The 27,887-nt window shown below is 32.5% G+C and overlaps 2 protein-coding genes and 1 long non-coding RNA gene across 10 annotated transcripts; 2 read left to right on the plus strand and 1 right to left on the minus strand.

Moving 5' to 3' along the window:
- The first annotated feature begins 181 nt into the window (after positions 1–181).
- On the plus strand, positions 182–18,240 carry LOC141482728 (uncharacterized). Of its 4 annotated transcripts, XM_074176447.1 has the most exons (4): positions 187–861; positions 4,101–4,457; positions 6,954–7,167; positions 16,323–18,092. In XM_074176447.1, exons 1-4 carry the CDS (start codon positions 549–551, stop codon positions 17,242–17,244), a joined length of 1,806 nt encoding a protein of 601 aa, XP_074032548.1. In that variant the 5' UTR covers positions 187–548; the 3' UTR covers positions 17,245–18,092. The 4 variants fall into 4 exon arrangements, with proteins under 4 accessions (XP_074032547.1, XP_074032548.1, XP_074032549.1 ...); XM_074176448.1 differs by lacking the exon at positions 16,323–18,092 and having other exon boundaries at positions 202–861; positions 6,435–7,252; XM_074176449.1 differs by lacking the exons at positions 6,954–7,167; positions 16,323–18,092 and adding an exon at positions 18,127–18,240 and having other exon boundaries at positions 204–861.
- A 1,596-nt stretch (positions 18,241–19,836) lies between these two features.
- Positions 19,837–20,546, minus strand: LOC141482638 (uncharacterized). Its single transcript, XR_012465631.1, has 3 exons — positions 20,335–20,546; positions 20,100–20,273; positions 19,837–20,039 (listed from the first exon to the last, which is right to left on the minus strand). It is a non-coding gene; the product is annotated as an uncharacterized lncRNA (long non-coding RNA).
- A 71-nt stretch (positions 20,547–20,617) lies between these two features.
- LOC111517065 (uncharacterized) lies at positions 20,618–27,761 on the plus strand. Of its 5 annotated transcripts, none has more exons than XM_074176451.1 (3): positions 20,618–20,763; positions 20,828–21,199; positions 21,806–27,745. In XM_074176451.1, exons 2-3 carry the CDS (start codon positions 20,863–20,865, stop codon positions 23,941–23,943), a joined length of 2,475 nt encoding a protein of 824 aa, XP_074032552.1. In that variant the 5' UTR covers positions 20,618–20,763; positions 20,828–20,862; the 3' UTR covers positions 23,944–27,745. The 5 variants fall into 5 exon arrangements, with proteins under 5 accessions (XP_074032552.1, XP_074032556.1, XP_074032555.1 ...); XM_074176455.1 differs by having other exon boundaries at positions 20,625–21,199; positions 21,806–21,850; positions 27,648–27,761; XM_074176454.1 differs by having other exon boundaries at positions 20,625–21,199; positions 21,806–21,850; positions 27,305–27,745.
- Positions 27,762–27,887: the final 126 nt, after the last annotated feature.

Here is a 27,887-nt window from a genome sequence, read left to right on the forward strand (position 1 = left end):
ATTAGGACCAGTGTTGCCACAAGCTATTTTTTCATCGAGGTATACTTTAGGAAGGGAGCGGAGTAGAACCGGGGTGGATCCACATTCACATAATGTAACTCGGTCATAGAATATCGGAACTAACGTTGTAAAACACAACCCAAGGATCCACCACCAGCAGCGTCAGACACTCAGTCTACCCAACGTTGCCAAGGGTACTCGGCTGGTGTATCGCGCAAGATTCGAAATCAAACCTCAAATATTTGTCAATTTTTTTCAATTTTCATTTCACATTCTTTAGCGTGGTAGATTTATTTGAGAGGGCGCGAGGGTGAAATTAAGTTCAAGAGGGGTAAAACTACCCGTACGGAGAGCTGTAACAACATTGTTTATGACAACACACAGATACTCGGATTCCAGCTGCCTTTTGTCACCTGTCACCGTTGTCATGTCCTTTGTCGTTTCGTTGTTGAGACCATCTAAGTTATACAGTTATTTCTTCAAAAACAGAATCACGGTGCCCCCATATATTTCTTGAAAATTAATAATGGCCACTGATAACTGTGGATATGGAAGACCAATCAAAGAGGAGGGGGAATGAAACACTCCAAGTAAATCTCTCGAAAAAGGAGTTTGTGCCAGAAAAAATCAAAGGTGAAGATGAAATAACTATTGTTCATCATGACCTGAAATCTGAACAGTGTGCAGAAGAAGTAAAAGAAGGCTCTTATTGTGAGGTGTGTGGGGGAGGTTTGCCTACTCTAGAGAATTTCTTCAACCCTGAAAGTTTGAAATCCTGTTGTTACTGTCAGTACCAGAAGGATGCTAATATGCATGGAGAAGATATGCCTTATGATTTGAAACCACTTAACTTTGGCTCAGGTAACTTTCATTTTAGTAGAGGCCAATTTGGACATCCTAGTCCTTGTCTCATTTTTAATTTCTGTAGTTGTCTTGAGAATTTTTGATACTGGTCAATGCAGGCAGAAGACTAGTGACGTGACACATATTTGTGTGATTTGCATACACTCATAACAAATGTGGCATTCCGTAGGCTCATTTTATGTAACTTGGTACTATTTTAGGCATTCTCAAGTAGTCAATCACATAGATGTTGTTACCGTCAGTGTTGATAAAAAATTTGTAGAGTGGTTGTGGTTTTGGGTGCAGTTGGTGCACTAATAATCATTAAAAGAAAAATACTGTTGTACTAAGACTTTTTGTACCAAAAACACAACCCTTTCACAAATTGCTCTTAGTTTTATGTCAACTGCTGTTGAATTCTCCTTATGTTCTATTGTAATTGTTGAATCTACTACATTTGCTGTCATCTGTTAATATAGCATGCAAATTGTTTCAAGTTAATTTGTGTTTTGTCATATTTCAATAGATGTGAAGAAGCAGAGAAATACGTTTTTGTTTTTGAGTACTGTGGCAACATGGATACAGAAATATAAAGTTGTATTTTATGGCCGACAGTCAAGGTTTGATTGCTTATTCTGTTTCATTTCATTTTTAATAAAACCAATCACATTTTGAAGTTGTGTCTATTCAAAAGTAAAAACCAAACCGGTTATGGGCCCAGACACCCTTCAGTTAAAAGCAGAAGGTAAAAAAAGTAAGCAATCATAAAAATAAAAAACAGTGACCACTAAAAACACGATGGCTACTGCAGCTCAGGACGTCACTATAACTTCGGTCGAAAAACTAATATATAATGAATCTTACCAGATATGGAAGTTTCAATTAACAATTATTCTCAAAGCTTATGCTTTATGGGACATATAAAAAAAGTTAAAAGACTGGCATACAGACTAAAAAGTTTGTGCCAAGATAATAATGAAGAAATTATTCTTCAAGATCATTTCTACGTTACCAGAAAGTTATAAATACTTCGACTCAGCCTGGGATTCAACACCCAAAAGTGAAAAAACATTAACTAAACTCACCTCAAGGCTACTGATAATGGTCAGATTCAAAGAAGTTACAGAAGAGAATACAGTAGCATTTGTGTCAACAGAAAGTGGAAAGAAGGGTTCCAAATCATGAGGTGTAGTTTTTGAAAGTAACTAATATACTTCTTTGTATAATTTTCACTATACAGGGTTTCATAAAAACCGCGACACGTGTTCCACTATACAATAGCTTTCTCTAGCGTCAAATAATTTTACGCTGATACATAAGCTCAGGTAATTTCATTCATTACATGATTATTCAAATGAGTTAGTGCACTTTCTTTTCTGGTGTTAATGTTAATTGATTTATTCTCAAACTCAGGTATACATTTTCAAAATTAATCAGATACTTAAAATTCGGGTGATACAAACTGTAAAAATATATGTAAAGCATTGATTATATAGATTTTGTTATTTTAGTCAAGCCTGGAAAAGCTATTGTATAGCAAAACATGTTTTGTGTTTTGTACAACTGTTTGGTGAAAATCTCACAATAAAATGCTAACAAAAGAAATGTTCCAAAGTTTTGTGGAAAGTTGTATCTGAGCTATTGAACTAAGCTACAATAACTGATAATATCATTGATTAATATTAAACTACTAATCAAGAATCACAAATATGTTGTGAAATACTTACACCTTTTCCATATATATCCATAATTAGATGAAAAACTAGTGTCACAAAATAACTTACAATATTCGTGTATATAAATTCCCCAGAAAAAATATGGAACGAGTGTCGAAGATAAGACTAAATAACAGTAAGTGAAAAAAAAATAAGCAAAATCGTTGCTTATCCGAAATCATCATCCAGGAATTCATCACAACTATAGTAACATTTTTGCAGGAGCAGTAAACTATGTTATCAGAGCTAATTTGTTTGATCTACTCTGGTAAAGGGGACTTTATATATTTCGTTGTCTTATGACTTGGAATGCGCAAAACAACAACTGTACACTGTTGCATTTGTTTCTAGTTCATGGATGTTAGATCTAGCAAATCCAATACATCTGAGAATGTATATGGATGAATACTGGTTTACAGCTGTCTCGCTGTTCAATGCTGAAAATTAGTCTAACTATGCGCTTTTGCGCTACGAATACTTTGATGAATTCATTACTGTAACCCCATGGTATGATATTGAGCGATATATGTGAATATGTCATAGCAAAATAGATTTCTAGTTGACCTGCTATGTTCATGCATGATTTCATTTGCCTTGAAGCAAAGAATGCCTTGTTTAATTTGTTGCAGACATCTTTTATTTGCAGATCCCATGATAAGCTTTCATCCAAGTGAGTTCCTAAAAATTTTACTCTGCTACTAATCTTTTTCCTGTTATAGAAATTTAGTATTACAGTTTTTGTGGAGTTAAATATTAATCTGTTTCGCTGACACCAGGAGCTAAAAATCGATTATGCATTTTACCTTACTAAGCAGTATATCAATATTTCCCTCTGTAACTGTGATAGTGGTATCATCCGAAAATGTAGTAAGGTGGCAATCTTTCAGATATTCTGACAAATCATTTGCATACAACAAAAAAGCAACGGTCCAAGCACTGACCCTTGTGGCACTCCAAGCTTAACGTCACTGCACCTTGATTTAACATTTTCACATTTTACAGTCATGGTACGCCCTTTGAGGTGAGGGAAAGTAAGTTGGGTTACTTTTGTGATTAGAAATTCAGGAGACACTGTGTCAAACGCTTTTGTTAGATGAAAAAAATAAAGACATTACAAAATTATTCGAATCCACTTCTTTGTAGATATAATTCAGTAAGTGATATGTTGCAATTTCAATTGATTTACTCTTTCTGAATCGATGTTCATCTTTGCACAGTATATTATTTTCCTCCAAATAATTAGTAATACTGTTTGCAACTATTTTTTCAAATAATTTAGCCAGTGAGCAGAGCAAAGAGATTTGCCTATAATTTTCTACTATCGAGCGATCACCTTTTTTGAAAAGGGGTATTACTAATGCCTTTTTGAATTCTTCGGGAAAGTATCCTTGCAAAAAAGACTGATTAAATAAATAAGACAAAGGGATAATCACTACATTGATTATTTTGAGGGATTTCAACAAATGAATTTAATTTTGATTTGGTGTTTTGTTTTCGTGACTCATCATGAATGTAATTTCGTAATGAAACTATTTGTTACAGATTGTGGAATCTTTTCTGCAAAACCCCCGGAAGAAACGATAGTTATTAAGAAAGAGGTTACCAGTGAAAACACGTCATCAACGTCATGTGAAAAAAAACTTGCCGTTGAAATATTCAGTTCTGGATACTATTCGAATTCATTTGGAGAGGGTAGAATTCATGAGAAAAATGAAGTTTTTTCAAAAAATTTGGATGAAAGAACTGATGGAAAATGTGTTGAAAACAAGACTACAGAAAAATCGCCAGTTCTTCATGAAGTTTGCACAAAATCGTTCATTGGAAGAAGTGATTTGAATAATCATATTGATTCAAAACCATTTCAGTCTAGAATCTGCACAAATTCATTCAATCTATTAGGTAATTTGAAAGTACATGAGAAAATTCGTACTGGCAAAAAGCGATTTCAGTGTAAAATTTGTTCAAAATCATTCAATCGAAGTAGTAGTTTGAAAAATCATGAGAGAATTCATACTGGTGAAAAACCATTTCAATGTAAAATCTGTTCAAAGTCATTCAATCAATGTAGTAGTTTGAAAAATCATGAGAGAATTCATTCTAGCGAGAAACCATTTCAATGTAAAGTTTGCTCAATCTCATTTAGTAGATGTAGTTATTTGAAAAGTCACGAAAAAATTCATACTGGCGAAAAACCATTCCCTTGTAAAATTTGCTCAAAGTCTTTCAGTCATTGTAGTAATTTGAGAACTCATGAGAGAATTCATACTGGCGAGAAACCATTTCAGTGTACATTCTGCTCAAAGTCATTCAATCAATCCATTCATTTGAAAATACATGAAACGACTCATACAGGCGAAAAATCATTCCAGTGTAAAATTTGTTCAAAGTCATTCAAGCAATGTAGTAGTTTGAAAAATCATGAGAGAATTCATACTGATGAAAAACCATTTCAATGTAAAATCTGTTCAAAGTCGTTCAATTATTGTAGTAATTTGAGAAATCATGAGAGAATTCATAATAGCGAGAAACCATTTCAATGTAAAGTTTGCTCAAATTCATTTAGTAGATGTAGTTATTTGAAAAGTCACGAAAAAATTCATACTGGCGAAAAACCATTCCCTTGTAAAATTTGTTCAAAGTCTTTCAATCATTGTAGTAATTTGGGAACTCATGAGAGAATTCATACTGGCGAGAAACCATTTCAATGTACATTCTGCTCAAAGTCATTCAATCAATCCATTCATTTGAAAATACATGAAACGACTCATACAGGCGAAAAATCATTCCAGTGTAAAATTTGTTCAAAGTCATTCAAGCAATGTAGTAGTTTGAAAAATCATGAGAGAATTCATACTGGTGAAAAACTATTTCAGTGTAAAATATGTTCAAAGTCATTCAATTATTGTAGTAATTTGAGAAATCATGAGAGAATTCATACTGGCGAGAAACCATTTCAATGTAATGTTTGCTCAAAGTCATTTAATCAATCTAGTTCTTTGAAAATGCATGAAACGATTCATACAGGCGAAAAACCATTCCAGTGTAAAATTTGTTCAAAGTCATTCAGTCAATGTAGTAGTATGAAAAATCATGAGAGAATTCATACTGGTGAAAAACCATTTCAATGTAAAATCTGTTCAAAGTCATTCAATCAATGTAGTAGTTTGAAAAATCATGAGAGAATTCATTCTAGCGAGAAACCATTTCAATGTAAAGTTTGCTCAAAGTCATTCAGTAGATGTAGTTATTTGAAAAGTCACGAAAAAATTCATACTGGCAAAAAACTATTCCAGTGTAAAATTTGTTCAAAGTCATGAAAAGACTCGTACTGGTGAGAAACCATTTCAATGTGAAAATTGCCTAAAGTCATTTAGTCAAGTTAGCAACTTAAAAAAACATGAAAAAATTCATACTGGTGAAAATCCATTCCCATGTGAATTCTGCTTAAAGTCATTCAATCAATTTGGTAATATGAAAATACATGAAAAGATTCATTCTGGCAAGAAGCCATTTCAGTGCCAAATTTGCTCTAAATCATTCATTGAACGAGGAAATAATTCAAATATATATTTTTTATATCATGGGCATGGCGTAGCACATTTCTGGGAAACTATCGACTGCACTGCCTTTATGGTATATATTGAAATATTTTCTCCAAGGTGGTATAGTTGAAAACAGCACAACTAGTTGCCTTGCAGTGAAAGCTGCAGAGTCTCCTGTCGATCACATAGATAGCATCCTCGTAAAGGCTGTTAATACTGACTTATATAGGTTATTGGGCTCAAAATAAATGATTCAATTCCAAAAATTAATAAATTAGAGTCTTGCATTTTCCACCCTACATGAATAACAACGAAAGATTTTTGAGTTTTACAGCTCACTGGTTTGACAATAGTTTCAAATATCACGCAGATTGAAAATGAAATATTTTCCTGAAACACACACCGCAAATAACATAAAAATATGTCTAGAAGAAATCCCAACTTTGACAACGGCAGAAATATGACGAAACCAATCGACGATTCAGTTTTTAAGGGAGTACCTTGTTTCATATATACTCTACAAATTACAATCAATTCTACTTTGAAACATGATACCATGGAACATATAATTGTAGAATCGTGACACGCTTCAACTATTCTAATCAAGCTCGGCAAGAACTGAATTCATCAGCCCATCAGCTCGTCTAAGACGTATGTACCAGATGGAATTCCACATACTATATGATATCTCGATGAATTTCGAAAATTGTCTACTGATGAGTGGAAAATACAAGCCATTTGAAACAATGATGAAAACAAAGTAACAATGAAAATAAAAGTGCTGCTGAAAAATTATTTGGAGAGTAGGTTCGAAGTGGAACATGAAAAAGTCTATAGCCTGGCTACTTTATAGGCAAAGATGAACCACAGAGTACCTTCTACCACAATATAGAAACAGCAACACACAGGCATTTCTGGCGATGCTACCAAAAATTTGCATCTAGAAAAATAGCAGAGAATCAAGAAGGCAAGTCAAGGACAGCTCATGAAGTGCAGCCTTATTGTGCGATACCGGTGATTAAGCGAAATGATGACCCATTTCATTGGTGGAGCAGCAATAGTTCAAGGTATCCTGAAATGTCCGCATTGCCAAAGTGTATCTTTGTTGTCCCGCAAGTTCCGTTTATAGTGAGCAGCTACCCTCAAAGGCTGGTAATATATATGAAATAAAAAATCGATTGCTGCCAGATAGGGCAGACACTCAAGTCTTTTTATATCATAATTTACCTTCAATTAACAAATATAAGTTATAAAAATATAACAAAATGTCATATATGTTTGTCACAATTATCTCTTTGGTTTGATTAGGTTATGTACGGTTATAAAAAATCATATAAGCACGTTACTGTCTTTTTGGTTTGATTTTATTAGGCAGTTAATGTTGAGAATTTTTTTTACTATAAGTACAACATGGACACGCGATCTTATTTCAATATTACTCAGTTTATTAATTAAATTCTGACGAAAAGGTTTTTCAAATTCCGCAATACAAATGCACAGAGAGTTTACATGTTTCCAACTACTATATTGAAACAGCAGAAATACTCAATCAATTCATGATAATAATAGTAATAATAATAATAATCTTTATTAATCCCAAGAAACAAGAATGTTTATAACGGGTATAAAATTTAAAATAATGATTAAATACATTATTTCAATATTAAATATCAGTTAGATATACAGCACATAAATACAAACACAAATATACATATATACATACATACACACATCGGAAAAGTCTAGGGATATTTTTATAACATACTAAATATCATAAAAATAAATGCATGAGGTCGTTTAATTTCGATTAAATTGGTACACTCGACCACCCTGTAGATTTCTATGGGTTGAACAAAGCCTGCAAAAACGGTAACTAATCTTTTATCAAGTTTTTTACAAACTGTAGGTTTTTGGCTAAAATGAATAATCTGAAAGTGTCGAGTTTGTACATTCTATGCAGTTCTTGCTCAGCAATAAAACTGGGTATATTGTGCTTTAACATGGAACGCCATCACTTACCATTGGCTGAGATGAATAGAGCTGTAGGGCTTCTTCAAGGTGGCATGCGACAAAATGATGTAGCTCTTCGTTTGGGGGTCTCCCAAAGTGTTATCAGTCGATTGTGGCGGCGTTTCCGTGAAACTGGCAGTCCAGCCGAACAACATCCAGGGCGAGGACGCGCTACAACTGCAATTCAAGACCGATTTTTGGTCTTAACCGCAAGAAGACAACCGACAATCACAGCACCTGAATTGGTTAACGTGTTGCAGCAGACGCACCAGGTAACCATTGGTCGTGATACTGTCAGAAATCGACTGCATGAAGCAGATCTCCACAACAGAAGGCCACTTAGATGTCCACCTTTGTCGAGAGGCAATCGCGGTAGAAGATTAGAGTGGTGTCAAGAACATCAAAACTGGGATGCAAATGATTGGGCCACAGTTTTGTTTACAGACGAATCCAGATTTGGATTTCATCCAGATTCTCGTCGAGTAAGACTGTGGAGACGACCTGGAAATAATGAACGTTTGAGACACGTCCAGGAAGTCCACACATACAGAGGTGGTCCAGTAATGCTATGGGGCGGAATCATGATCGGCGGCAGAACCGATCTCGTTTTTCCAAATCGCTCCCTCACAGCTAGACAGTACCTCGACATCATTCTTCTACCGATCGTCCGTCCGTTTGCTGGTGCTGTTGGTGAAAACTTCCACCTAATGCACGATAATGCTCGTCCACATGTCGCGCGTCTAGTGACTGACTGGCTCACCAACGAAGGAGTTGATATATTGCCATGGCCAGCACAATCACCGGACCTGAATCCCATCGAGCATGTGTGGGACATGCTTCAAGGAAGAATTACTCCGCATATGGGGAACATTCACACAACATTTCAATTGAGAAAGCTTTCAATCGCTGAATGGGCAAATGTACCTCAACAAGACATTGACAATCTCATTTTGTCGATGCACGATAGATGTAGGGCCGTAATAAACCAGCGTGGAGGCCATACTTTGTACTGATTCCAATTTTTTTTGTATTATGATTTTTTTTCGGGGTGCCAAAGAAGAGCCATATTTTTTTTTAGTTTTGCTTATATGCGCACTCAGTATTTTTGACCATTTAATAAATTTTGTTGTAAGTTACATTCGTTTAATAATCACCCGTCAACTTTTTTTTCCCTAAAGCGATCTAAAAAAAAATTATTGCCATTTTTAAAAATATCCCTAGACTTTTCCGATGTGTGTATTTACATATACACACACATACATATATAAATATATACATTTTTGAATTATAATGGTAATTAAAAACAACAAAATGTAATATGGAGATCAGAATTTCAATTAGAGGAAGAAAGCAGAAACTTTTTCAATTCCGATTTGAATTTTGTACTTTGATTCATTTTTAGTTTCTCTGAAAGATTATTATATATTTTAACTCCTAAATGAAATATTGACTTCTCCCCAAATTTTGAGCGATATGATTCAACTAGTAGTTTTTTTGCTTGTCTTGTATTATAGTCATGGATAGTATTTATTTGATTGAATTCCAAATTCGAATGTTTGTGTTTTTTCTAATAGAATGAATGAAAGAACAAATTTTCAATTGAAAAATAGACTGAATGTGTAAAAGATAACGTGGTATATATAAATTTGACGTAGGTTCAAGATATGGTAATTTGAATATACATTTTATTATTTTATTTTGCAGTCTCTTGAGAGGATTTATTATTGATAAATTAGCTGTTCCCCAAATTGAAATTGAATATTGTAGATTTGAATATACCAAACAGAAATATATACATTTAAGATATTTTAATCGAATAAAACTTCTAATCCTAAATAATATTCCTAAAATTGGTCCGATTTTCGTTTTTAACATCTCAATATGAGTATTCCAACAGAGACTTTCATCAATGTATAGTCCTAAAAATTTTGTGTTTTGACAATATTTAATCATTTTGTTGTTAACACTCAAATTCTCTTTGGTTGTGATTTTGTTCTTAGTTATCAACATTAAAGAAGACTTTTCATAATTCAAACTTAATTTATGACAATTTAACCAAGAGGTTAGCAGTATAATGTCATTTTTCATGTTATTGTAAACTTCTTTAGTATCACTAGAAAAGTAAAGCATCCGCGTATAACTTAATATTTCCTTTCAACAATAATTTTGAAACGGAATTTATGTAAATCAAAAATAAAACTGGGCCCGAAATAGACCCTTGTGGAACACCACACGTGATAGTTTTCAATGAACTGGCATTTTTTCTTAGACACACAAACTGTTTTCTGTCAGATAAATAATTTTCAAACCATCTATGAATAATTCTTCGAATACCAATACTATATAAAAGTTTGTTAATGGATCTCCACATTGATTTGGGAGCTGCATTCTCAAATTCTTTGTCGTAAAATGTTATTTTTGCGTCTTTAATAGTTTTTTTTAAGTAACTTGTAGTAGTTACACATTTCAATGAAATACTCGTTTTGTGGACTCTTTTTCTTCTTATAGTGGAATTTATCTCTTGTTTTTATCATTCCACTTATTTCTTCTGTGAACCATGGTTTTGAATCTTCAAAAATCTTGATATTTTTTGAAAACGAACATTTTTTGAATATCTCCAGAAGATTGTCATAAAATCCATCAACACAATCTGGAGTGTATTAGATATTTCTGGAAAAATTTTTACTTCTATTTTAAGTTTCTGCAAATCAAATCTATGTACATTTTCAATTCTATACTTCATTTTCTTGCGATTTATAGGAATTGTTTCAATAATTTGTAGATGGTGGTCACTTATATTCGAATTGATTATTGAAATACTGATACTTTGTTCAGAATTTGTTAAGACGTAATCTAGAAGTGTTTTTGTTGTATCAGTTTCTCGAGTTGGAATCGTATTGTTACGTATGATGAAATTATTTACACAACATAATTCATCAAGTTTCTTGACTGCAGAGTTTTTCTTGAGGTTATCAATGTTGAAATCACCAAATACATAAACATTGTTATTGTTCTCATTGAAATTTTGAAATTCAATATTCATAAAAGTCAGAAAGTCATTAATTTTAGTTTTTTCAGATCGGTAAACTCCACAAATAGTCATATTGGGTGATTTTAGTTTTATAGCGACAAATGATATATCTAAGCTTTCTACAGTCAGTTTGGTCACAGTGATCTAAAGGGTGATTTTCAGCACAAAAGGGGCACCTTGTGCTATTTCTACAATTTTTCGAAGAATGGTTGAACTCGAAACATTAATAATAATAATAATAATATTTATTCACCATTTGTGATACATTGCGTATATATGGTAGGTCAATGATTATTTACAAAAAACAGTACGTCACTTATGAATAAAATTATGGGATCAAAGCTTGAATAAAAATTAATATTTGCATATACAAAGGTATAGGTACATATAGATATATAAAATGCTAATTAAAAAATGAATAAAAAAATGTGGCAATTTTGCTTGCCGTAGTCAAATAAATATACATATGTATATATTTACATATATACATATATTTACAAACATGTACACACATATTTAAAAAAAAAAGATAAAATCGCCAGTCAGAATACTGAAACTAAAGCAAAACAGCAAGTGAAAATTTAGAACGATTATATATCTTATTATCCTTCTGTGAAAGAATCCTCTAAATATTCCTTATGACTGTAGTAACATTTGTCCAGTAATAAGTTTTTAACTTTCTTACTGAACAAAGTTGAAGAATTCAATTTTCCGCACTGAGTTATACGATAATCTATAACCCCCCAGGAAAACTTCCCCGATGGAATTCCTTTGCAATTTTTAAAAAACTGCATATTCACTTTAGCAAAACCCTTACAAATATTATTTAATCTTTCTTTATCTATGGGAATCTTTCCTGAATTCTGGAAGCTAAGTTTTTTAACTCCAATCCACAAATCTAGTGATGGAGAAAATATTAAAAACTACCGTCCAGTAAGCAAGCAATCAGAAATTCTCAAGTTACTGAATTGTTTGATAACTAAAAAACTGATATTCGATACAAAAAAAACATAATAAATGAACACCAACATGGCTTTATATCTGGTAGATTCACCACTACGAATTTATTGCTTTATCAACATTTTCTTTTGAATAACCTAGAGGGAAAACACCAAATTGACTCTAATTATACTGATTTCTCTAAAGCCTTTGACAGGGTAAATCATGATTTTCTCATGGCTAAGCTCCTAGCATTAGGCATAAATGGTAACATGTCAAAATGGATAAAGATTTATTTGGATAAAAGAATTCAGTATATTAAATATGTTGGTTCCATATCATCACAAATTACTGTAACGTCTGGTGTCCCTCAGGGATCGCATATAGGTCCAATACTCTTCATTCTTTTTGTAAACGATACGTCGGATGTCATACGTCACAGCTATTATTCAATGTTTGCAGATGATCTCAAACTTTACAGGGTTGTAGATAACTTTTATGCTGCAGATAGATTTAAATAACTTATCTCGTTGGTGTGATGAAAACATGCTTTATTTAAATACAAATAAATGTTATCAAATAACATTTTCAAGAGCTGTGAAACCTATTGTATATCCATATAAAAACAAAAACATTAATCTAACATTGATTAACAGCGTTCTGGACTTGGGACCTTTGAAATATTGTACTGTTTCTTGGTACGCTCGGTCTTGGAAAATAATTGTGTGATATGGAATCCTCTATATCAGACAGATATATCTATGATTGAGAAAGTACAAAACTAATTTCTGAGATCATGTGCATTTGAGCTCGGTTGTCTGAGGTCTGGTTATGAGTACTCAGACATTCTGGTTCTTTTGAATTTGTCTACTTTGGAGCACCGCCGAGCTGAAATTAATCTAAGACTTCTTCACAAAGTTACAAATGGTGATATGAACTGTTCATTCGTATCACAAATGATTAACTTCAATGTAAATTCAAGAAGAACCAGAGTGTCGGAGTTGTTTAAAGTTCCTTACCATTCTACTAGCTATGGGTTGAATGAAACCATCACTAAAATGCTTAGGTTAGCAAATAAGAATAGCAGCTAAATTGATTTGTTTGACTCATCCTTGTACTCTTTTAAAAATCAGGATAAACGTATTGACCTACTAAGAAGGAACTGCTGATTATTATCATTAATAATTAATTGATATTTGTTTTTTTTTTTTCTTTTTTGTATTCTATATTATTATTCAATTGTTTTTTTTTCAATCACACTATTTATGTGTTCATTGTATAATGGCAAGTCCGTAAATGAATAAATAAATAAAAACAACTTTTTTATATAAATAAAAAGAAATGATTATGCATTGATATGATTACCAAAGAAAAGGTTGCTCTGCTTATGATTTCTAAATGTGTAAGACTGATTAATGAATGAAAGAACTTTTTAATGAATAAAAAATAGAAATAAAAAAAAAATTGTTTAATCTAGGTTTTTATTTGATGTCAGTCCACTTCGAGTTGGCTGTCCTTCATCATCTTTCACTGCCTGAACCACTGTGCATGCACTTGTGGTTCTGTTAACCCCTAACTGAATGACATCCCAACGATGGTTTAATCCTAAGATGTGTGTGTGTGCCAAGAGGATGAAAAATTGAATGAAAAATATATCTGGGTATCGTCAGCGTAAAAATGGTAGTTACAGTATTTCAAAACGTTCATAAAATTAGAAGTATATAGTGTGAATAATAGAGGGCCAAGAATAATACCTTGAGGTACTCCACAACGCAACTTCATGGGAGTGGATTTCTCATCATTGATTTTTACAATTTGTGTTCTATTGTGCAGATACGAAGCCATCAGGGAGCGTGCTGAATTGCTGAATCTAAAGTAATGTAATGTAATGTCCAAAACATCGGCAAGGGCAGTTGCGCAACTATAAACTTTTCTGAATAGCGATTGTTTGTGTGGTAGCATACTGGTGGTAGATAAAAAGCTACGAATTTGTGTTTCCATTATTCTTTCAATAATTTCCGACCAAGTTGGTAAAATACTAATCGAACGAAGATCACTGTATTCCATTGGTTGACTTATTTTTGGAATTGGGACGATTTTAGCAAATTTACATGAGTTGGGAAAATAGTTTTCTGATAGACATTGATTTATTATATGGGTGATGATGGGTATTATAAGAGGGCAGCAGAGTTCAATGATTGTTATATTTATGTCATCATTGCCATATGCATAGGATTTTATATTTGATATTATGTCACGTACAGCTTCTTCAGAAACTTGTGTAAAAACAAAATCGCTTTCAATTTCATTTTTGATATTATCGTTATAATAATAAATCAATTCGTTGTTAATGGGCATGCAATTTTTTGTAGACTCAATAAAGTATTTATTCAAGTTCTCTGCATTGCTCAAAAAGTCTGGGATTTCATAGTTTTTATTTTTTGTGACATTCAATTTTTTCAGTTCACGCCATTTTTCTTTGACTGTACCTTTACGGAATTTCGAATTCAAATAATATATATTCCAAAACAGCAACAATCGTTAACTGTCAACAATCAACTGAATTCAATTAACCCAGTATTTGTAGTTGTAGGCAATCAATTAGATGAGTTGAAGAAGTACCTGTTTATGAACATGCACATTATTGATGTTGTCTAACTTGTCTTAATCATCCAAAAAGTTGAAATTCGGGAACATTCAAGGTAACAATTCAAGGCCAATCTTTAAGACACAGGCATTGAACTTCTTTTAACCAAAGTTAGAACTGAAATCAAGACAGGCTAGAACTAGGATGTCTCAATCAGTCTGAAGTTTTACTAGAAATGATATACTTTAATAGATACTTAAAATATAACTACTTATTTATATTGGCCAAACAGGAATAACGTTTTTCCACAGAAATAGAGTTTCTCTAATGGAAAGACCAATTCCACATTTGCAAACCCTCTGGTAGCAGAAGGACACAAGTTGAATCACGACTATGTTGTGTTACATTTAGACGAGAAAAGTTTGAAACTAATTCTTTGAGAATGTTTAGAAATGAATAGATTTAGGAATTCGTGTCATTTACTGAATGACCAAATAGAATAAACTGGTAATTAACTGATACATAAGCTGAGGTAATTTCATTCATTACATGTTTATTCAAATGAGTTTGAACACTTTCTTTTCTTATGTTGTTGCTGGTTGATTCATTTTCAAATTCGGGTACATATTTTTAACATTAATTGGGTATGTGAAATTCAGGTAATTCAAATAGTAAAAATAAAGCTTTGATTAGTAAATTTTAGTTAGTATAGACACGCCTGGAGAAGCTATTGTATAGCTAAACATGTTTTGCGTTTTGTAAAACTGTTTGGTGAAAATTTCACAATAAAGTGCTAAAAAAATGTTCTAAAGCTTTGTGGAAAGTTGTATCTGAGCTATTGAACTGAAGTACAATAACTGAGAATATCATTGAATAATATATAAGTACTAATCAAGTAAATAATTAGATGAAAAGCTAGGATCACCAAATAGCTTACAGTACAAAATTTATTCCTTGAAAAAATCATTTGACAGTGATATAGAAATTACCAATAGAATATTGAAACAAATGTTGAATAATGTCATATTTTTAAGTCATGATGAAATACCACCTGTGTAAAATTATTTATCCATATCCAGAGTATACTGAGAGAAAAATATTTATTGTTCATAAATAATAAATACTAGTTTTCAGGCTATACGAAGAAGTGGAAATAATGTGAAAGTAGTGAAAAAAATCAATGTTGTATACTTACCTACCAGTTTGAGATATATAATTGTTTTTGTAAATAAATGATGTACCAATATCATTTACTATATACAATACAATAATTTATTTATCCTTTAGGATCACATGTGATATAGGACAAGTCGATATAAGCACTAAAAAGATATTTTACAAATATTATCAGTCATAAAAACACACAAATATACAATTAAAATTCCGTATGATAATCTACACTCGGATACATCATTATTGGTTATATTGAATAAAGTTGAACTCTCACTGAAGAAAAGTTGTGGGTCAACAACAAAAAGTATGAATAATTACTTGCTAATTTATCATAGAGGAATTGTTACAAATACACAATCTGTAATTTTGAAAATTGATGTTGAATTCTGAGGGATTTCAACTAATGAATTTAATTTTGTTTTGTTGTTTTGTTTTCGTGACCCATCATAAATGTAATTGCGTAATGAAACTATTTTTTACAGATTGTGGAATCTTTTCTTCAAAACCCCAGAAGAAACAATTGTTATTAAGAAAGAGGTTACCAGTGAAAACATGTCATCAACGTCATGTGAAAAAGAATTTGCCGTTGAAATATTTAATTCTGGATACTATTCGAATTCATTCGGAGAGAGAAAAATTCATGAGGAAAATGAAGTTTTTTCAAAAAATTTGAATGAAACTGATGGAAAATGTGTTGAAAACAAGACTACAGAAAAATCCCCAGTTCATCATGAAGTTTGCACAAAATCGTTCATTGGAAGAAGTGATTTGAAAGTACATGAAAATATTCGTACTGGCAAAAAGCGATTTCAATGTAAATTTTGCTTGAAGTCATTCAATCATTGTACTGATTTTAAAAATCATGAGAGAATTCATACTGGTGAAAAACCATATCAATGTAAATTTTGTTCAAAGTCATTCAGTCAGTGTAGTAGTTTGAAAAATCATGAGAGAATTCATACTGGCGAGAAACCATTTCAATGTAAATTCTGCTCAAAGTCATTCAATCAAATCAGTCATTTGAAAATACATGAAACGTTTCATACTGGCGAAAAACCATTCCAGTGTAAAATTTGTTCAAAGTCATTCAATCAATGTAGTACTTTGAAAAAACACGAAAAAATTCATACTGGTGAAAAACCATTTCAATGTAAAATCTGTTCGAAGTTATTCAATCAATCTAGTTCTGTGAGAATGCACGAAAAGATTCATACTGGCGTAAAGCCATTTCAGTGTAAAACTTGCTCTAAATCTTTCATTCAAAAAATTCATTTGAGAAATCATGAAAAGACCCATGCTGGCGAGAAACCATTTCAATGTGAAAATTGCCTAAAGTCATTTAGTCAAGTTAGGTATTTGAAAAAACATGAAAAAATTCATACTGGCAATGAGCCATTTCAGTGACAAAATTGCTGGCGAGAAACCATTTCAATGTAAAATTTGCTAAAAGTTATTCAGTCGATTTAGTCATTTGAAAATTCTTGAAAAAATTCATACTGGTGAAATACTATTTCAATGTAACATCCCTTCTCTCATTCAATCGATTTGCTCTGGTACCACCGAGAGCTCATATGAGGTTGCTAGTTAATAAAAATTTTGATAACCTTTCCAACAAATAGTGAAGCTCATTTATTCAGTAGGTAAAAATTTGAATAAAACCATTTGGAGGTTTCATTTAAATTTAATTTGGATGAATTTCGACTCGCTTCACACTAAGAATTATGCTAAATGTTTCTTCCAGGCACGTTTCATATATTTTCTTGTCTTTCAGTTGTAGAAAAAAACAAATTGAAATCGAGTTTGAAAATTTCAAACATTTGATGTTGAAATTGAAGTGAAAAAACCTAAAATGGTTTGGATTTGTAACTAGGAAATAATTCGAATATATATTTCTGGGAAACTATCCTGCCTTTATGGTATATGTTGAAATATTTTCTCTAAGGTGGTATAGAGAATCTTAATTATCACTGAATGTGTGGAATCCACATTAGAGATCTTCGGGACCTGGGAAAAGAAAATTAGGAACTTGCAAGACATATAAGACTTTTTGTTCTGGAAAACATTTAATATGTGGAACAGATGTATTGTTTTTTCTAGAATTAATTAGTAAGAGTGATGAAGCACCTTTTGTGTATTTTGGGAATTGAATGTTTTGATTTGATATATCATTCAATATTTCTAAAAAAAAGTATATTATTGAAGACTACAACCTCTCCGTTGAATCGTTGAAATATAATTTGAAGTTGTGTATATATTTGTTTGTATTTTTGAGAACTCTTTTTCCAGCATAATACGGAAATCTTTCTACAGAGACTAACCTGAGGATAAGTTTCTAGAAACCTATGCAGTAGATGGCGTCCAAAATAAAATCTTTCTAAATAAAACTTATTCTTAGTGTCACATATTACTTTTCTGCGAACCTCCACAACATAACGACCCACGTCCTTGCCTCCCTGAAAAGTTAACCTGTTGCCGCATTTGTGGCCTTTCAGCGATCCTCATCATCTTCATTAAAGAAGGTTCTAGCTAAAATAACTAACATATGGTTAGCGCAGAGGTTTTCAATCTTTGGTTTGCTGCTCCTCAAATAATGTTTTTTTACGTGGCGCCCTTATTTCATCAAATTTTTTTTCTAAATTTTTGACTTGAAAAAAATGGAAAGCTTTCGGGTGCGGATTGAAAAGAAAACAATTAAAGACCCGATTGTTGGCGTGAAAGTTTGAGAATTGGAAATCCCAAGAGAATTGCCGAATGGTTTAATTGGATATTTCGCGGCGCCCATAACTGAATCTCGACTCCCCCGGGTGCCGCGGCAAACACTTTGGGAATCACTAGGTTGGCATGTTCATTATTATTTGGAACATTGTAATCCCTAGGAATATCATTTGAGAGTCTATCTTTAGGACCATATATTGTTCAGCTTCTTAAAGTTAAGTTGTCAGAACACAACCTGTCCCTGGTCATCTTCTGCTTCTCGTATTCCTTACATTTCCAGTCTTATGTCTTACACCTGTGCAAGCCTAAGGATTGAGTGGGAATGGGAAAAATACCAGTGCGACCAAGATTTAGCAAAAGCCTCGGTAGATAATAAAATTATCCTGAGGTGGGTTAAAGGGCACGACAGGAGTAAAGGTAATCGCATTGCCGACTCTTTAGTCAAGGAAGCGGCTGGACTGAGAATTTTAGGTCTCAGTGCGACAATTGCGGAACTAGCCAAACGTCACACCCATGCTCAATCTCAAAGAGATGAGATGAAATCAAAGGATGCAATCTTGCCAGAATCATCTTGGGCGACCCTGGGAAGCTGACGCCGAAGAAATTTCTGGCGATGACCAGGAAAAATCAACGCTCAACAGTAGTATTTCTTATTGGCCACTGTCAACTGAGGAAATATGAGGCTAGTGGACACACCTCTATGCAGGGTGTGTGGTCAGGGAGACGAAACTGTCAGGCATGTCTGGTGTGAATGCTCTATGAAATGACAGTTTTGCATTGTTGATACTCATAGAGTTTGATGTATTTCGATTGAGTAGGCAGAGCAAACCACTTTCCGCGGTAATGAATAATGTGGAATAATATTTATGACAACACACTTACATACCCAAGCTGCCAGAATGAAAATGCAATGATGTACTGAATCATGAAACAAAAAGTACTAAATCCGGAGAAAATGTACTAAAAAGAATAAATATCAATATGTACCAAAACGGACTACAAAACACCAACACCGAACACAAAAAGTACTGAATAAATGACGGAAACTTTAAATATATGGTGGGAATTTTAAATAAATGATTTATTTATAATAACAAAGGAAGAAAACTTCACATCGTTACTGTAGACCTATATAAATAAAGAAATTAATATATACGTGTTCTGGCGATGTATTGAATTTATTGGAACCTCTGGAGACACCGTACATTTTGTTTTATGAGAGAGAGGACATTGGCAGATTAAGATCTTCAGAAGATGTGGTGCTGCAGGTTTTTCCAGGTTTTCCTGCAGCTGAAAAAGCAAATGCGCCACTGGAATCAATGAAGTCGCCCCGGAGCGCCAATTAATTTTTATTGTTGTTTTATAATTTAATGTTTCTCATTAAATAAATAAAAATTAGTTATGAAATACATACAGATATAAATATTAAAAACAATAATAACACTAAAACTCATTCGATATTGCCTATATCACTTGTACAGCAACTAAAAAATAATTCGTAAACAGATAAAAATGTCAACAAAACAAATGAATCTATACTATACCTTTTGTGTAGAAATTAACTGTTCCATATTATCCTTGTTATTGTTAAAATAAGTATCTCCAATCTCTAATTCTGCTTGGCTAATATCACTGTCAATTTCTAAAACAATACTTTGAACAATACATTGACCGGTTCTAGTTCTAAAGCAACCTGCTTTTTTTCTCATATAACAAGCCTTTAAAAATAATACGTATTGATACAAGATTTTTAATTATAATTTACAATTCACAACTTACTTGTCCATTATTATAATTTATATTACCAATATGGCAAACACTTTTTACCGTGGTTTACATTTGTTTACAATTCAAATATGGCAATTGACGATTTTGACAAGAGCTTCTCATTTGTACTGAAAATTGTACTAAATATAAATTATTTGCTAAAATATACTAGATACATTAAATGTAACACTAACGTACTGAACATTGGCCGAAATCACTAGATCTAATACGAACACACTAGTTCTGTTACATACACCCGTAATCCAGCCGTCATCTGTCACCGTCCTGACTGTTGTCTTCCACAAAACAGTTTGTGGTTGTCTTCTGAGGCAATCCAAAGAGTAAACCGATGTACTCTTTGCTAGCAAAGAGATAATCTTTGCTTGTTAGTTGATGTACTCATTGGATTTGAGTCCCATATCACAGCATAGGTAACAATTGGTGAGTCCTTGCCTCAGGCGTTAGTACGGTGGTAAGGTTATAAAGCTATTGTCTTCAAAAACAGATCCACGGTGCCCTCATATTTCTTGAAAATTGATAATGGCCACCGGTGACTGTGGATATGGAAGACCAATTAAAGAGGAGGGCGAAGATGAAATTCTCCAAGTAAATCTCTCGAAAAATGAGTTTGTGCCAGAAAAAATCAAAAGTGAAGATGAAATGATTATTGTTCATCATGACCTGAAATCTGAACAGCGTGCTGAAGATGTAAAAGAAGGTTTTTATTGTGAGGGGTGTGGGGGTGGTTTGCTCAGTTTAGAGAATTTCTTCAACCCTGACAGTGTGAAATCCTGTTGTAATTGTCAATACCAGAACGATGCTAATATGCATGGAGAAGATGTGACTAATGATTTTAAACCACCTCGGTTTAGCACAGGTAACATTTATTTCGATAGGGGCCGATTTTGACATTCTAGTCCTTGTCTCAATTTTAGTATCTGTAGTTGTCTTGAGAATTTTTGATACTGATTAACGCAGGCAGAAGACAAGTGACATAACATACATACATATTTGCGTGATTTGTATACAATTATAACAAACTAGCTATTACCCATGGCTTCGCCTGCGTAGGATTTGGTTTGTCACATTGAGTTTCGTGACAGACCATTTCACACAAACAGTTACAATATTTTTTATTAACAAGTATTAAATATAATTTTTTTCAATAAATATTATCAGTCACAAAAACATACAAACATACAATTAAAATTCCATATGATAATCTATACTGTGATACCTCATTCTTGGTTATATTGAATAAAGTTGAACTCTTACCGAAGAAAAGTTGTGGGTCAACAACAAAAAGTTTGAATAAGTACTTGCTAATTTATCGTAGAGGAATTCTGACAAATACACAATGCGTACTTTTGAAAATTGATGTTGAATTTTGAGGGATTTCAACTAATAAATTTAATTTTGTTTTGGTGTTTTGTTTACATGACCCATCATGAATGTAATTTCGTAATGAAACTATTTTTTACAGATTGTGGAGTCTTTTCTTCAAAACCCCCGGAAGAAACAATTGCTAGTAAGAAAGAGGTTATCAGTGAAAACACGTCATCAGCGTCATGTGAAAATGAATTTGCCGTTGAAATATTTAGTTCGGGATACTATTTGAATTCATTTGGAGAGAGTAGAATTCATGAGGAAAATGAAGTTTCCTCAAAAAAATTTAATGAAAGAACTGATGACAAATCTGTTGTAATCAAATCTTCAGAAAAACTACTAGTTTATCATAAAATTTGCGCAAAATCGTTTATTGGAAGGAGTGATTCAAAAAGTAATATTGCCTCAAAACGATTTCAGTGTAAAATTTGCTCAAAGTTATTCAATCTATCTGGTAGTTTGAAAGTACACGAAAATATTCATACTGGCGAGAAACTATTTCAATGTAAAAATTGCTCAAAGTCATTCAGTCATTTGAAAACGCATGAAAACATTCATACTGGTGGAAAACCATTTCAATGTAGATTTTGTTCGAAGTCATTCACTCGAAGAAGTTGTTTGAAAAAACACAAAAGGATTCATACCCGTGAAAAACCATTTCAATGTAAAATCTGTTCAAAGTCGTTCAATCAATGTAGTAATTTTAAAAAACACGAAAGAATTCATACTGGTGAAAAACCATTTCAATGTAAAATCTGTTCAAAGTCATTCAATCAATGTAGTAATCTGAAAAAACACAAAAGAATTCATACTGGTGAAAAACCATTTCAATGTGAAATCTGTTCGAAATCATTCAATCAAAGTAGTTGTTTGAAAAAACACGAAATGATTCATACTGGTGAAAAACCATTTCAATGTAAAATCTGTTCAAAGTCATTCAATGCTTGTAGTAATTTGAAAAAACACGAAAGAATTCATACTGGTGAAAAACCATTTCAATGTAAAATCTGTTCAAAGTCGTTCAATCAATGTAGTAATTTTAAAAAACACGAAAGAATTCATACTGGTGAAAAACCATTTCAATGTAAAATCTGTTCAAAGTCATTCAATCAATGTAGTAATCTGAAAAAACACAAAAGAATTCATACTGGTGAAAAACCATTTCAATGTGAAATCTGTTCGAAATCATTCAATCAAAGTAGTTGTTTGAAAAAACACGAAATGATTCATACTGGTGAAAAACCATTTCAATGTAAAATCTGTTCAAAGTCATTCAATGCTTGTAGTAATTTGAAAAAACACGAAAGAATTCATACTGGTGAAAAACCATTTCAATGTAAAATCTGTTCAAAGTCATTCAATCAATGTATTAATTTGAAAAAACACGAGAGAATTCATACCGGTGAAAAACCATTTCAATGTAAAATCTGTTTGAAGTCATTCAATCAATGTGTTAATTTGAAAAAACACGAAAGAATTCATACCGGTGAAAAACTATTTCAATGTAAAATCTGTTTGAAATCATTCAATCAAAGTAGCTGTTTGAAAAAACACGAAATGATTCATTCCGGTGAAAAACCATTTCAATGTAAAATCTGTTCAAAGTCATTCAATCAGTGTATTAATTTGAAAAAACACGAAATGATTCATTCCGGTGAAAAACCATTTCAATGTAAAATCTGTTTGAAGTCATTCAATCAAAGTGTTAGTTTGAAAAATCACGAAATAATTCATACTGGTGAAAAACCATTTAAATGTAAAAGCTGTTCGAAGTCATTCAATCATAGTAGTAGTTTAAAAAAACACGAAATGATTCATACCGGTGAAAAACCATTTCAATGTAAAGTCTGTTCAAAGTCATTCAATCAATGTATTAATTTGAAAAAACACGAAAGAATTCATACCGGTGAAGAACCATTCAGTCATTGTAGTAATTTTAGACATCATGAAAAAAATCATACTGATAAGAAACCATTTCAATGTAAAGTTTGCTCAAAGTCATTCAGTAGATGTAGTTATTTGAAAAGTCACGAAAAAATGCATACTGGTGAAAAACCATTTCAATGTAAAATCTGTTCTAAGTCATTCATTAAATCTAGTAATTTGAAAAGGCATGAAAAAATTCATTCTGGCGAAAAGCCATTTCAATGTGAATTCTGCTTAAAGTCATTCAGTCAATTTGGTCATATGAAAATACATGAAAATATTCATACTGGCAATAAACCATTTCAGTGACAAATTTGCTTTAAATCATTCCTTACACGAGGTAGCTTGAAATAACTCACACAGGCGAGAAACCATTTCAATGTAGAATTTGCAAAAAGTTATTCAGTCGATTTAGTCATTTGAAAATACTTGGAAAAATTCATACTGGTGAAAAACCATTCAATCAATTTACTCTGGCACCACAGAGAGCTCGACAGAGGTTGTTAGTTAATACAAATTTTTATAACCTCTCCAACAGATAGTGAAGCCCATTTACTCAGGAGGTAAAACTTTGAATAAAACTATTTGGAAGTTTCATTTAAATTTAATTTGGAGGAATTTCAACTCTCTTTACTCTAAGAATTATGGTAAATGTTTCTTTCAGACATGTTTCAAATATTTTCTTGTCTTTTAGTTGTACAAAAAAAAAACAAATAGAATTCAAATTGAAATTGAGTTTGGAAATTTGAAACATTTGATGTTGAAATTGAAGTGAAAAAACCTAAAATGGTTTGGATTTGTAACTAGGAAATGATTCGAATATGCAGGGTATATCTTGACGAGTTAATGCAATCTATATATAGAAAACCGAGAGTACGGCAATTCTGAAAATTGGTAGGATGGGTGAAGAACTTATGAAGAATTCAACTGAAATATTATCGTTGAGGTGACGTTCGGGTTTCACCAGAAGTGACGTCGTCTTGGTTATTTTTAAGTGCACACCCTGTATTTCACCTCATTTTTGAATTCTTCCCATGATTTAGATTCTAACTCGTGTAGCTACCTCATAAAGTTGTTTATTGTCAGATTCGTGCTCTCAGAAGGTACAATATGGCTCGTGCTGGTTATAATTATCACGATTTCTTCAACTTATTGGTGATTTATGGCGAATGCTGCAAGGTATCCAGAAAAACCGAAACCATCTCCAGATGTCATTAGAAGATTAATCTTCAATCTTACGAACTTTGGATTATTCGCAAGGAAAATTATCAAAACTAAAACGGTTGTTGACAATGAAGATAATGCGATTACAGTGCTTGGGTACTTCACTGCTTTTCCAGAAGTATCTTTGAAAGATGCGGCACGAGATTTGGGATTGAATAAAATGTCCATGCAGAGAATATTAGCAAAATATAAATGGCATCCGTATTCTCGTATTTTAGTCCATGGCCTGAAGCTATCCGATTATGAGAGAAGAATTAAGTTTGCGGAGTTCTTCATTATGAAAAATCAAGAAAACGACAAACTTTTGAGGAATATTATATGGATCAACGAAGCCAAATTTACCAAAAATGGGATAGTCAACAAGCGGAATTCTCACTGGTGAAGCGATACAAACCCGCATTCAGTTCAATCAATCAATCAATTAAAATATACTTTATTGTCGAAAAAACTCTTGTTTTGTTGACAAAGTAGAATATACACGTACAGAAAAAAATTTAGGCAAAATACACATAATTTTGTAAAATATAAATAAAATAGAATAAAAATAAAATTGTTATATAAACAAGCGGTATATAAACATATTCATTTATCAATTATACATTTAATTCAATAGAATAAGTGTCAATGAATAAATAAAATATCAATCATGAAATGTTATTTGAACATTTTGTCAATTTTACGACTTATAATTTAACAGTCTAATCGAGTATGCTATACAGTACCCTTAATAAATTACAATTTTACTGGAAGTTGTCATTGTAAAATTCTTGCAAACTATAATAGGGTCTGCTTGCGAGAAGTTTTTTTGTGTATTTTCTGAAGTTGTCAATACTATCGTAGCTATTTCTAAAATGAGACGGTAAGTGATTATACATTTTAACACCGTTATAGAAAATTGAGTCCTTTACTAGGGATGAAGAAGGCAATGGTAATTTAAAATTATTTTTAGATTTTAGGCGAGTGCTACGTTCGGGAACGTTAATTTCAAGACCGTTGGAATTTCAATGTTTACTGTGCTGTTAAAGTGATGCTTCACTTCTATGACAAAAATTCAAATGGTTAGTTGAAAAGTATCTGAATTGTATTGTTTAATTGATTAAAAAAAAATTAAAATACATCACTCAAGAAAATGGCATCAAGGTAGCTATGTAATAAACATTCATAGCATCTAGAAAATAAATAACAATCCAACAGATATTTTTATTTTCAGGTGAACGATACCTAGATATTTTAAAAAATCTCGATACAGATCATTTGGAAAAACTGACGCTCGCTGACCATCGAAAAATTTGGTATCAACATGATGGAGCACCTCCACATAATCATCAGATGGCGAAGATGTATTTAGAAGAAATTAATTACGACCAGTGGTTTGGAACCGACGGTCCTCAAATACGGCCACCGCGGTCGCCCGACTTAACTCCTATGGATTTTTTTATTTTGGGTTATATAAAGAACGAAGTGTATTCTAACACGCCAACAAGAGAGTTCGTACTGCTTTCAACTCTATTCCACCGGACATGATAAGACGAGCTGTAGGAGACGTCATACGGAGAAGTGTAAAATGCTTAGAAGTTGGAGGCAATGTATTTGAACATTTGTTGCAATAAAAAAAGGAGTTGACAAAAGTGTCACATGTTCTTGTTTAGCATTGAAACTAAATTTGAAATTGTTTTTAATTCTTATCATGATTTTTGTCTTGAATATGGGATTATTTCATGAGATATTCAATGGAAACTAGGCAACAAAGAAATTTTATCGGACAAAATTAGGGGATAAAAACGTAAATCCTCGCGTGATAATAACTTCTATTGCGGAATATCACCAGAATTATAAGTTTTGGGTATAGGGAAGTGTATGATAACTAGGGCTTATTTACATAATAGAATTGGTGTTCCCATTTGAATAAGTTGAGATTTTTAATTTTTCTCATTCACTTATTGGACCCTAATTTTTGCGCACCCTGTGGATTATTTAGTGAACGTGAAAATGATACGTGACCCGTTCAACCTTCAATTATCACGATTCACTTGCTGCATATTTTTAAAAATGTTAATTTACATGAAAATGACGTATGTTCGAGAGGCTGCATCTGTCACTTTTTCTAAAAAAACTCAAAAACGGTTCATTTTGGGTATAGGGTATGATACATGAGTTAGAATCTAAATCATGGGAAGAATTCAATAATGAGGTGAAATACAGGGTGTGCCATTAAAAATAACAAAGATGACGTCACTTCCAGTGAAACCCGAAACTTTACTCCAACGAAAATATTTCAGTTGAATTCTCCATTAATTCTTCATCCATCCTATCAATTTCCAGAAACGCCCTACTTTCAGTTTTCTATATATAGATCGCGTTAACTCGTCAAGATATACCCTGCATATTTCTGGAAAACTACCGACTACCCTGCCTTTATGATATATATTGAAATATTTTCTTCAAGGTGGTATAGTTGATTCGAATCGAACCGAGAATCGTAATTATCATTGAATGTATGGAATCCACATTAGAGATCTTCGGGACCTGGGAAAAGAAAATTAGGAACTTGCAAGACATAGAAAACTTTTTGTTTTGGAAAACATTCAAAATGTGGGACAGATGTATTGTTTTTTATAGACTTAATCAATAAGAGGGATGAATGGGAATTGAATGTTTTGATTTGATGTATTATTCAATATTTGTAAAAAAAGTATATTATTGAAGACTACAACCTATCCATTGAATCTTTAAATAAAATTTGAAGTTGTGTATATATTTGTTTGTATTTTTGAGAACTCTATTTCCAGCATAACACGGAAGTCTTTCTACAGAAACTGACCTGGGGATAAGTTTGTAGAAATCTATGCAGTGGATGGAGTCCAAAATAAAATCTTTCTAAATAAAACTTATTCTTAGTGTCACATATTACTTTTCTGCGAACCTCCACACCATAAAGAGCCACGTCCTTGCCACCCTGAAAAGTTAGCCTATCGCCGCATTTGTGGCCTTTCAGCGATCCTCATCATCTATTCATTAAAGAAGGTTCT

The sequence above is a fragment of the Leptinotarsa decemlineata genome, unplaced genomic scaffold (assembly GCF_025532065.1).
Source record: "Leptinotarsa decemlineata unplaced genomic scaffold, Ldec_3_MD MMD2_tig00001719_RagTag_RagTag, whole genome shotgun sequence".
NCBI lineage: Eukaryota > Metazoa > Arthropoda > Insecta > Coleoptera > Chrysomelidae > Leptinotarsa > Leptinotarsa decemlineata.